Source organism: Thunnus albacares, chromosome 15 (genome assembly GCF_914725855.1).
Source record: "Thunnus albacares chromosome 15, fThuAlb1.1, whole genome shotgun sequence".
Classification (NCBI taxonomy): domain Eukaryota; kingdom Metazoa; phylum Chordata; class Actinopteri; order Scombriformes; family Scombridae; genus Thunnus; species Thunnus albacares.
This window is the reverse complement of record NC_058120.1, coordinates 18772766-18783897: the sequence shown is the minus strand read 5'-3', so window position 1 is coordinate 18783897 and position 11132 is coordinate 18772766. Positions and strand designations below refer to the sequence as shown.

At 40.1% G+C, this 11132-nt stretch overlaps 1 protein-coding gene across 2 annotated transcripts; it reads right to left on the bottom strand.

The window, feature by feature from the left end:
• Nucleotides 1-188: 188 nt before the first annotated feature.
• fhl5 (four and a half LIM domains 5) lies at nt 189-10774 on the bottom strand. 2 transcript variants are annotated; one of them, XM_044375309.1, is made up of 6 exons: nt 10418-10774; nt 7752-7932; nt 7379-7553; nt 1705-1874; nt 1347-1533; nt 189-1197 (listed from the first exon to the last, which is right to left on the bottom strand). In XM_044375309.1, the coding sequence occupies exons 2-6, from the start codon at nt 7911-7913 to the stop codon at nt 1046-1048; spliced, it is 846 nt and encodes a 281-aa protein (XP_044231244.1). In that variant the 5' UTR covers nt 7914-7932; nt 10418-10774; the 3' UTR covers nt 189-1045. The 2 variants fall into 2 exon arrangements, with proteins under 2 accessions (XP_044231244.1, XP_044231243.1); XM_044375308.1 differs by lacking the exon at nt 10418-10774 and adding an exon at nt 8134-8212.
• Between the last annotated feature and the right edge of the window lie 358 nt (nt 10775-11132).

The following is an 11132-nucleotide window of genomic DNA, read 5'->3' as shown; positions in this document are numbered from 1 at the left end:
CAGTCATAAAAAAGAGCTGCTTTTCAAACCTCAGCTATATTTGTCACACTGAACTTTGTGTCTGCTCTCCTCACAAGGGAATTTTATATGAACTTCAGACTCCTCTTCTGGTTGGAGCAGAATAAGGCATGTTAGGATGAGCAAAAGCAGGCCTTGAATGAGGTAATATGCACATTCATTTTAGCAAGATCTTTATTGGAGCAACCTTTAGTGTGTACAGTATTTCACATGTGAGAAGCATGAATCATGCACCATTTCTTGTTTCTTCAGCGTGAATACATGTTTTATTTAGGCAATCATAACCAGTATAGATGCATTCAGGAGAAATGTAAAGAGAGTTAAACTTGTATTAGAGGGAAATGTGTTGAAGGGCTGAGTAGTTTTGTAATTGATTACTCTGCTGATTATTTTTATATAAAATTTCAGAAAATAGAGGAAAATACCCATTTTAATTTCCCAGCTCCAAAAGTGACATCTTCTACTTGTGTGTTTAATCAGTCCAAAATCCAAAGATATTCAGATTACTGTCATATAAGACAAAAAGAAAAGTATAAAATCCTAACTCCTGAGAAGCTGGAGCTAACGAATGTTCACAGTTTTTGCTTAATGATGAATCGATCATCAAAATAGTTGATTAATTTTGTCAGTCGACTGATACATTGAATAATTGTTTTAACTCTAATATGTTTGCAACATTATTTTATCATCAGCAAAAAATATATTATGCAAAAAGCCATAAAGAAAAAAAACAACAAATAAATCATTCATCGACAATGACACATATGTTGCCCTAACTCAGATACATGATTTATCTTTATGGAAACATCACAGGTTTTGTATGTGTGTGTGTGTGTGCGTGTGTGTGTGTGTGAGCAGTGTGAGAATAGTAATGGTCATTTATAACACTAAAATAAGCATTTGACATTCAGAGATTGTTTATACATCAGCCATGATGAGAAAAAATATTCATGAATCCACAATATCAGTATCAGAATATGAGCTCTTGATGTCATGAGGATTAAGCTGTGACCGCTTGGTGGACAGGTCACTTCTCTCTCCCGCAGTCGGTGCACAAGATGTTGTCGCGCTGGGTGAGGAAGCCACGTCCTACCAGCGACATAGCGCACTGCATGCAGCTGAAACACTCACTGTGCCACTGGCGCTCCTCAAAGGAAATGTACTTTGCCCCCGCCAGACCTGAACACATCAAAGATCCATTTATTAACATAATGTGCAGGTTAATGTGGGATCTTCACCTTGTTTGTCTGACTGTTACTACATAAATGCAAATAAAAGCATTAAATATGTCAAAATGAATGAAAGTACGAGGGCAGCCAGTGACTCACTGGTGATAGGCTTTGTGCAGCCCACACACTTCTTTGCATACAGGTTGCTGAAGCATTCAAGGCAGTAGGGGTAGTTCTCCCTGGAGGTAAAGCGCTGACCCGACAGCTGCTTTCTGCAGCCGATGCATAGGAAACACTCGCGGTGCCAGGGCTTGTCTTGGTAGGTTACTCCACCTGTTGAGATGGCCTAGAGGTAACAGAAACCCAGACAAGAGTGAAATAAAATACAAACATAAACATTCCTCTTTCTATGCATCCCTTTTTTTACTCTGCCACAGTGTGAGTAATATTAAAAATACCAGTCAGGGGGATTTACTGCAGCAGTCAATACATATACAATAGTCAGCTGTAACCCTACCTTCTTACAAGCACAGCACTGGTAGGAAAACTGCTTCTCAAAGCAGGACACACAGAAGTAGCCAGCATCTTTGGGGATGAAGGACTTGGTTCCTATTGGCTGCTGGCAGCGGTGGCACAGGAAACAGGTCTCATGCCAGCTGTTCCCCTTGTATTCCATTTTGCGAGAACCTGGCACAGGGGACGAGAGCAGCTTAGTCAGCATATGGTACCTTTATGACAGAAACACTGTGGCCCAAAATAGTCCTGTTTTATCTATAGGGAGAGGACAAAGTGATCTTAATAATCTTGGAAAGAATTTAGGGAAAGTGAGATATTGCATTGCTGTCTAGTGTTTTATATTTTAGAATTATGTTATATAGCTATGAGGCTTCTTTTCAGCATATATAACAATTAATTACATAATTAGGGCCTGAGCACGAAAGTGCCAGGGGCCCAACGGGTTTGGGTTTGTGTGTGGACAAATGGCTCGAGTGTGCCCCCTAGAAAATTTCAACTTTAAAGCCCCCACCTTCATATTTGACATAGATGTAAAAAATCTGGTAGGCAGATGTACCGTCTCCAGACTTTAAGACTAGGAGCCATACCCTAAATCCATCAGGAAGTCCGTGATTTTGAATCTACTTTGCATTTTTTTCGTAAAGTGAAGCCATTGACAGGCGTTGTACTTTAAGAAACTCCTCCTAGAGATTTAACTTGAACGACTCCAAATTTGGTAGGTGAGATCTAAAGACCTTTGCTATGCCAAATTGCGAAGCTTTTTAGTTTTCATGGAATACCCTTGGCGTGATGTGCCAGTGAATTTTGCCCAAAACATCTTTGGGGCATTAAACAGGAAGTTGTTGTAACTCGGCTGTGTCCAATCTGCCCCAGATTTCTCACATTTGATAAGGGTCCAGACTAGAACACACTGACATACTCATATTGAGTCATAGTCATACCACCACATGGCAACAGGAAGTCAGCCTCATGTGTGGTCTACACATGATATACAGCAAAATGACATATAATTAGTGGGTGTCCTTTAGCGTCACATAGTGGACACAGGAAGTGATAGTTATCTCCTACATGCAATGTCCAGTATTCATGAAAATGTATATCCATGCCAGTCGCCATCTGGTAATATTGCTGCATTAAAATGTCACTTATGTAGTATTGCCAATGTGCAACAGGAAGTGAGGCCTAGATGACACATAGTTCATCAAATGTATACACAGTTTCTAATAAGTCATCTCCAACGCCACATACTGCACACCAGAAATAATATTTTACCCATTAACAAAGTGTGATGTGCCGTAATATCGTGCATCCCTAGTTAATCTAAATGTCAAAAGTTCTTTCAAATAATAGTTGTGTGAAATTATTGATGTGTTAACATGAAAACAGTGTTTAAAGGTTGTAGCTGCTCAAAGTGAAGATTAGACCTTTACTGTCACGGATTCTGCAGCAATGACTTTTATTATTGCTGTTGAGTGAAAAAATGTCCAACCATGGAGATTACCCTTATATTTTTCCCATTGTCACATTTCACTTTGTGGCAACTCAAAATTTCAATGTACCATCTCTAGACAAAAAGCCTCTTGGAGCCATACCCTAAGTCCAACAGGAAGTCACATTTCACTTTGTGGCAACTCAAAAGTCGTAGTTAAAATGGTGCAATTGCATCACATCAAACATCTGGTGTGACAATAATTCTTAACAGAAAACTCACAAGCCCATATGTACATTGAAATAGTTGTTGGTCTCTGTGATTGTTTGTCCTGTGCATATGTGTCCTGAGACAATTATTCATACCCACAACCACTTTCACATCTCATACTGAGATAGAATGCCACAGTGGTTGTGGTTTGAAAAATGTAGGACGGCTAAAGTGTGAAAAACATATGCATGTCACGTCAATCACTGACTTCACCTTGCAGTGAGAAACTTATGACTGTCCTCAGTGTCTGCATATACAGTATATTGGCTGAGGACTTTTTATTCCTTTTTCAATGATGACATATTTGTTAGTTTTCTTTTAACTGTTTTGGATTGACAGAAGTTCGATTTACATGAAATTTACATGGTGTGGTCTGCACATGACATACAGCAAAATGACATATAATTAGTAGATGTTCTCTAGTGCCACATAGTGGACCCAAGAAGCGATAGTTATCTCCTAAATGCAATGTCCAATATTCATGTAAATGTATATCCATGTCAGTTGCCCTCTGGCAAATGTATTGCTGCATTAAAATGTCACTTATGTAGTATTGCCTACGTGCAACAGGATTTGAGGCCTAAATGATTCGTAGTTCATCAAATTATACACATTTTCTAATAAGTCATGTCCAGCACCACGTACTGCACACCAGAAATAATATTTTGCCCATTGAAACAGTTTCCGATAATTCTGAAACTTAAGAGCTGTGTAAATAGAGTACAGTACTTTTTTGGATTCAAAGAAATTCAGGATGATGGACAGTCTTTCAGAGCTTTGTGTCTCCATCACACCATTATTTATTAAGGCCTGAGCACTGAGTAGTGTGAAGGCCCCATTGTAATGCAAGGAATTATTGTTTTTTGTTCAAATTAATCACAATTTTTGAAACTTTGCACCTGTGTCAGAAGTGGGGAACATTTATATGTTTTATGGGTCTTGGACATGGGTGTGGCAAAATGGCTCGATAGCACCCCCTATGAAATTTCAAAGTTGAATCCCCCACAGTTAGGAATTCAGCCATTTTGGATTTCATGCGTCAATTTTCATTTTACGAACACAAGTTTGAGGCCTTTAGGATGTGCAAAAACTCACAAAACTTTGCACGTACATACGTGCCCTGAGACAATTATTCATTCCCACAGCCACTTTCACATCTCATGCTGAGATAGAATGTGACTGTGGTTGTGGTTTGAAAAATGTAGGACAGTTAAAGTGTGAGAAACATGCATGTCACGTCAGTCACTGACTTCACCTTGCAGTGAGAAACTTATGACTGTTTTCTTTTAACTGTTTTGGATTGACAGAAGTTCGATTTACATGAAATTTAAATGGTGTGGTCTGCACATGACATACAGCAAAATGACATATAATTAGTGGATGTTCTCTAGCGCCACATAGTGGACCCAAGAAGCGATAGTTATCTTCTTAATGCAATGTCCAATATTCATGTAAATGTATATCCATGTCAGTTTCCCTCTGGCAAATGGATTGCTGCATTAAAATGTCACTTATGTAGTATTGCCTACGTGCAACAGGAATTGAGGCCTAAATGATTTGTAGTTTATCAAATTATACGCATTTTCTAATAAGTCATGTCCAGCACCACATACTGCACACCAGAAATAATATTTTACCCATTGAAACAGTTTCTGATAATTCTGAAACTTAAGAGCTGTGTAAATAGAGTTGTGGTTTGAAAAATGTAGGACGGTTAAAGCGTGAGAAACATGCATGTCACGTCAAGTCACTGACTTCACCTTGCAGTGAGAAACTTATGACTGTCCTCAGTGTCTGCATATACAGTATATTTTACCCACTGAAACAGTTTCCGATTATCCTGAAAATTAAGAGCTGTGTAAATAGATCTACAGTAGCGGTACCACAACTGCTGCTCCCTCCAAGATGACTAAAGTGCGAGGGCCCGTTCATCGCTGCTTGCAGCTTTAGTTATTATATTATATATAGAAACTTCTTGTTTTTGATAACAGAATCTCACCAGAAGATCAATATATTAGCTGTTCTGAAGCTTTTGATCGTATCATACAAAATTGTCAAATTGAAAGTTAATTAAATCTCAATTTTTAAGACAACCTTGAGAAGTCCCTAAAGTACTCAGAAAACGTCATCTGCGTATGTGTGATAAGAAACCTCAAAGTTTTGAATAATTTCAGCTAATGGGAGCTTGTAGGGATTAAATAACAGTGGTCCAAGAATCGACCCTTGCGGCACTCTAAATGTTGTTGGGAAACGCTCTGATGTATAGCTACCAATAGACACAAAATAGTCTCTGTCTTGAAGGCAGGACTTGATCAAATTCAGAACCATGTTAGAGAGACCAAGCCAGTGTTTAAGTCTGTCTATTAATATACTGTGATCAACTGTATCAAATGCAGCAGTAAGGCCTAGTAACACAAGGACGGAAAGGAAGAGACTTCACTGGGATCAATGATGAGATTAATGTCATTCTGAACTTTGATATGAGCACTCTCGGTACTGTAGTGGGGCCTAAATCCAGACTGGAAAATGTCAATGTAGTTATTTACTGCCAGTAAGTTATTAAAGACAACTTTCTCAATAATTTTACTGATAACTGGCAGCTTTGATATGGGCCTTTAGTTGTTCAGTACTGATGCATGGATTCGGGGAACCCCTAAAAGCAGTGAACTGTATTCATCTTTTGCCAGGCAAATACAAACCTTTTTTTTTCATTTTTACTAGATTAGTTCTGGTTGGTTGCTTAGGCGTGTTGTTTATATTAAGTGAGGAAGCACTGATAGTTTGCCTAATTTTTCAAAATTTTTCTGTGAAAAAAGAGGCAAAGTCATTACACAACTTTGTAGAATGGAATTCAGGAGGCATTTTAGGAGGAGTTTATCCACAGTGGCAAACAGTCTGCATGCATTATTATTCTCTGAATTAATTATCAGAGATAAGTAAGATTGTCTTTCAGCTCTACTGGGTAATTGTGGAGACTCTTTTTGTAGAGATCATAGTGAATTTGGAGTTAAGTTTTTTGCCATTTACGCTCTGCTTTTCGACACACTCTTTTTTGAAGTTTGGCCTGTGGGGTGTTCCTCCACGGAGCCTTTTGCTTATCAGAGGTGATTTTAATTCTAACTGGTGCAATTTCATCAGTGACATTTAAGATTTTGGAATTAAAATGGTCCAGAAGTTCATCCACTGACATTGACAGAGAGGAGGGTATCATGGAGATTGCCTGAGAAAATGCTATGTTACCATATCCATTGATAAATGGTTTTTTGACTGTTTCAGACCTAGTGCATGTGTCCACTATGACAGTCATATGAAACTAAACCATAGGAATGGTCCAGTAAACCAGCATCAAGGACCATGACAGTGGAAATATTAAGACATTTGGAGATAACCAGGTCCTTTGTTGTGAATGGGCTCTTTTACATGCTGACAGAGTCCAAAGCATTCTTGTCATTTGGATTATCAACGTGAATATTAAAATCACCAGTAATAATTACACAGTCAAAGTCAGTAACAATAATGGTAAGCCAAGTCATCAAAAATGTAGTGGAATATTTCGGTGGCCTATAGATATTTAATAGAACAGTTTTAGCACTGCTATTTAATATAACAGAGAGATATTCAAAGGATTTAGATGTACTAAATGATATCTGTTTACACAAGAAAATATCTTTGAATATAACGGCTACTCCACCTCCTCTTCTTCCTGCTCTAACTACATCCAGAAAGTTAAAGTTAGGGGGTGAGGACTCAATAAGAGCTGCTGCTCTGTTGTTTTCATCCAACCATATTTCAATTAGAAACATAACATCAAGTTTATGTAATAAAATAATTAATCAAAAAGGATTTGCCTGTCAGAGGCAGGCATGTATTACATTACATATGTGATCAAGATAAATATGACAGTGTATCAGCAAATAGATATTAGGTGATATTGTCAAGCCCTATTCATCATCATTATCATCCTCGCAGCGTATACCTGGCATGATGGTTTTCTTGCAGGTGGTACACTTGGAGGAGTAATCAAGGGCGTAGCACTCCGTGCAGAGCAACTGATCGTCCTTGGCTGCAAAGGCCTTTTCCACCAGAGAGCGGCTACACTTGGCACACTTGAAGCACTGCTCATGCCAATGGCGATCCTTATAGGACAGGTCCTGTCAACATTTAGGACAGTATTTATTGCACTTGTGGGCATAATAGTGTGTACAACATGCATGGATAGAAGCATGCAAGAATAACCCCAGTAGAAATAATGAGTACATATCCATTACATACATAAACATAACATTTTTTTTTCAAACATTACTGACTTCAAAACTATTACTCACAGAGCATCACTGTTGCTTCCTTACCTTGCAGTTACAGCCAATTGATGAAGAGCAGCCCTCACAGCAGTTAGCGAACAGGTTTTCATAGCACTTAGTGCAATACTGCGTGTCCTCTTTCATTATGTACTTCTTCCCCAGCAGGGAGTCTTTGCAGTAATGGCAGTTGAAATGCTCGCTGCTGGACATTGTTGTTTGCTTTTCTTAGCTGCAGGTCAAAGAGAGCAGGAGGAGGAAAACTGGACAATAAAGAAGAATAGAAGAGATGAAAAATGCCCTCTAATAGTCCAGGCAATCTCTTCCCTTTCTCATCAACCACGTTAAGAGGCCACACAATTTTTTTCCCCTTCTCTATAAAGAATCTGGGAAAAAAGCAGTGTCGTATTAAAGAAGCAAAAAGTCTCTCTACCTCAGATGATATGTCGCGAAGATGAGGCTGAGCTGGGGGCTGCACAGAGCGAGCGGTCCAGGCACAGTGATGGGGCCGGGATGAAAAGGGGTGAGGCATGGATTAGGGTATCCACTGGGGGGGCTCTTCTATAAATACTGGCCGTCTTATTAACAGTAATCTCTGGGGAGAATGAACATGCTCCACTGCATCATTCTGCACCTTTTAAGGGAGCTGATGGTGCAGAGATCACTAAGCCTTTGAACTGACTTAATCAGTGTTGCTTTATCCCAGAAATGCAGAAAAGCAATAAGAAATGCACTTTAGGGAAAGAAGGCAGACATGATAGACTACTGTGCAGTTAATGTCAGTGCCATGTCTGATGACCATCAATTTCACATGAATATACTTGAGTGAAAAAAGCTAAAGCCTTTGAGCCTAAAGATGCAAAATCTTTTCTCCTTCATGCACTAATATAAGTTTGGAAATTGGTTCCACTGTAGCGATAGTTTACCATTTGAATGCTGTGACGTGTCTGGACACACTTGTGGCCTTTGTCAGTGCCTGCTACACACACAAGCAGTTGCAGATGGCTTATGAGAGGTAGGTGCCAGCAGCTTTGTGGATGCCAGGTACTGAACTATATTGCCAGGACCTCTCAGTGGCTATTGAGAGCGCCTTGGCAGCACTTCAGAAGGGGGAAGCTGCAGGCCTGTGGATGTTCAATCCATCGACAGCTAAATAAAGGAGGAGGAGCAGAAATGACAGTTTGATGGTGACTGTCCTGCTGATAGTGATACTGTTGTAAGTTCATTAGAAACCCATTCTTAGTGTGTTTCTGTGGGACAAAAGCTCACTAGGTGTGGTGATAATTCAAGTTCCTCTTGTTTGTCTAGGTGTATTCTTGCCTCAATCAGCTATACCGAGTAAATGCACAGTGGCAGCTGTCAAAAGTGCATGTCATAAAAAACCGCAAAAATCCTCATTCTCCATGTCTCCAGCATCTATGATTGACAGTTGACTAATTACATTTGAATCTTGGAACATGTGCTCATATCACTTTTCCAAAAGGATCAGGGGGCGGACATCTTCATAAAAATAGCCTGGGAAGACCACCAGCCCAGCCCACAGGCCTAATCCCTCGAATACACACACACACACACACACACACAGGAAGGTCAGTAACAGGGATGAGGCTGAAAGGAATGTCGAGATGAGCTCTCTTCTCCTCTGTCTTCACTCAACCTTTACTTCACTTCTTTTCTGTAAAGAAATTCATCTTGGATTACACTCTGGTAATAGATAAATGAGATGTAATCCATTTTTGGATCAGCCCATAATGTTGGAACACAGTCTGTGGTGTATGTAGGTGTGTATCTACAATACAAACCTCTGAGGGATAATGCAATGCCATGTTATTTTTGACCTTACAAGATGCATGTTATGTAAGGCTTTCAGCACAAAATAACCATACCATGTCAGGAATTCAGGTGTACAACATGTTTCTGATTTGAAGTCATGCCAGCCTTCAGGTTCTACTTATTTCTAAGTGGGTGGATCCACTGGATTACACTGACTCTGAATTAAATTAGTACTCTATTGTATCCTTACTCCCTGCTGGTGTCCAGAACAGCGACTGAGAATCACAAAGCCTTGCAGACCTTAAATAAACCCAGAACCAACAGTAGGACAAATATAGTCATTGCCTCTCAAAAGCTTCTAATCTTTGTTGCATTGGTGGCTGCTGCACAGTATGTCTGTCATCATGTGACATCAAGCCAGGGTGGAGGTGACCTATATTCCCTCAGCAAACAAAAACTCTCATCTCTCGAGTGTGTCGGCATAATATGAAAGTCATTATAAACAAATTGCATGTCAACAGGCAGCATTATTCACTGGATGTTAAAGCAGAGATTATTGTACTGTATATTGTCAGCGTATAATCTGCTTTGGTGCATGCATGTTTGTAATTTTAACATAAAGGCTTTGATTTGTAACATAGATAACAGGTGCTGGTCTTTGTCTCTTGGATTATTAACTTCTACACCAGACTGTGCCAACTCTGCGGAGCAAAAAGCTTGCTGATCTTGCATACTCCTTTGCCTGCTTAATCCTCTGAATTCAACTAGTGAGCAGCTGCCAACAGATTTTGTATGCGGTCTGTCTAGCCCCAATAAATAGGCCTTTATTTGACCTGGCCTTGGGTGTCCTCTTATCTTAATGTATTCAGTCTTTACAATCAGGTGTCAGTGGCTGTTTTTTCCCCCTTAATCAAATGATCTCAGAGAAGAAGAGAAGCATTTACTTTGTTGGCTCCTTTGAGGTGGTGACTTGTTGTAGACTGAGACAGATCAACGCGACACAGTTGCATCTCTCTGAAGCACAAAAGGCTCGCCGCACCAGAGTTGACAGCTGGTTGGCATGGTGATGACAGCATAAGTGGTATCCATTAGGTTGAGATGAGGGGCGGCTCTAGAAGTTAATAAGAGGACTCACACAAACCTGGCCCTTTGAGCAGGCCTCTGCACTCTTCTGCGACGTGGAGAGCTTGCTTTCAACGAACGTTTTCGACTGAACAGGATAGCCACATAGGGGGTTGCGGGGTGGGGGGGCGAGCAGATACAATCTACTAAGTCTACAATCTCGCAAAACCTTACACCCCTTCAGGGAGGCCCTGTGAGTGCCTGGGTAATGCCTCCACTAACTCTGCCCCCCTCCCCTCCACAGTTCTCACCAAAATGAGTCATGGTATGAGTGGGTGACAAGACCTGTCGCAGAGCCAGACATATGATCTCTGCTGCTAAATAGGAGAGAAAGTTGTCTCCTCCTCGGAATGCACAAACCATTAAAATGCTCCTCTCTTCTGTCCCATCCTCCTAACCCACAGATTTTGGGGTATTTGGATTAACTGTGTAGACAAAGCTGCTGATTACAGAACAGATCACAGAGTACAGGTTTGTTATTGAGAACATCATCTTTTAAGGACTTTACAGCTAGCATTTTGATCAATTATTCACAGC

Bases quoted from the DNA above. Each gene is read 5' to 3' on its own strand.
- fhl5 (XM_044375309.1), bottom strand. From the start codon at position 7,913: ATGTCCAGCAGCGAGCATTTCAACTGCCATTACTGCAAAGACTCCCTG. The intron at 1,534-1,704 runs GTAGGGTTACAG...TGTTACCTCTAG, and splicing joins AGTGCTGTGCTTGTAAGAAG to GCCATCTCAACAGGTGGAGT. The intron at 1,198-1,346 runs GTGAGTCACTGG...TGATGTGTTCAG, and splicing joins CTGCACAAAGCCTATCACCA to GTCTGGCGGGGGCAAAGTAC.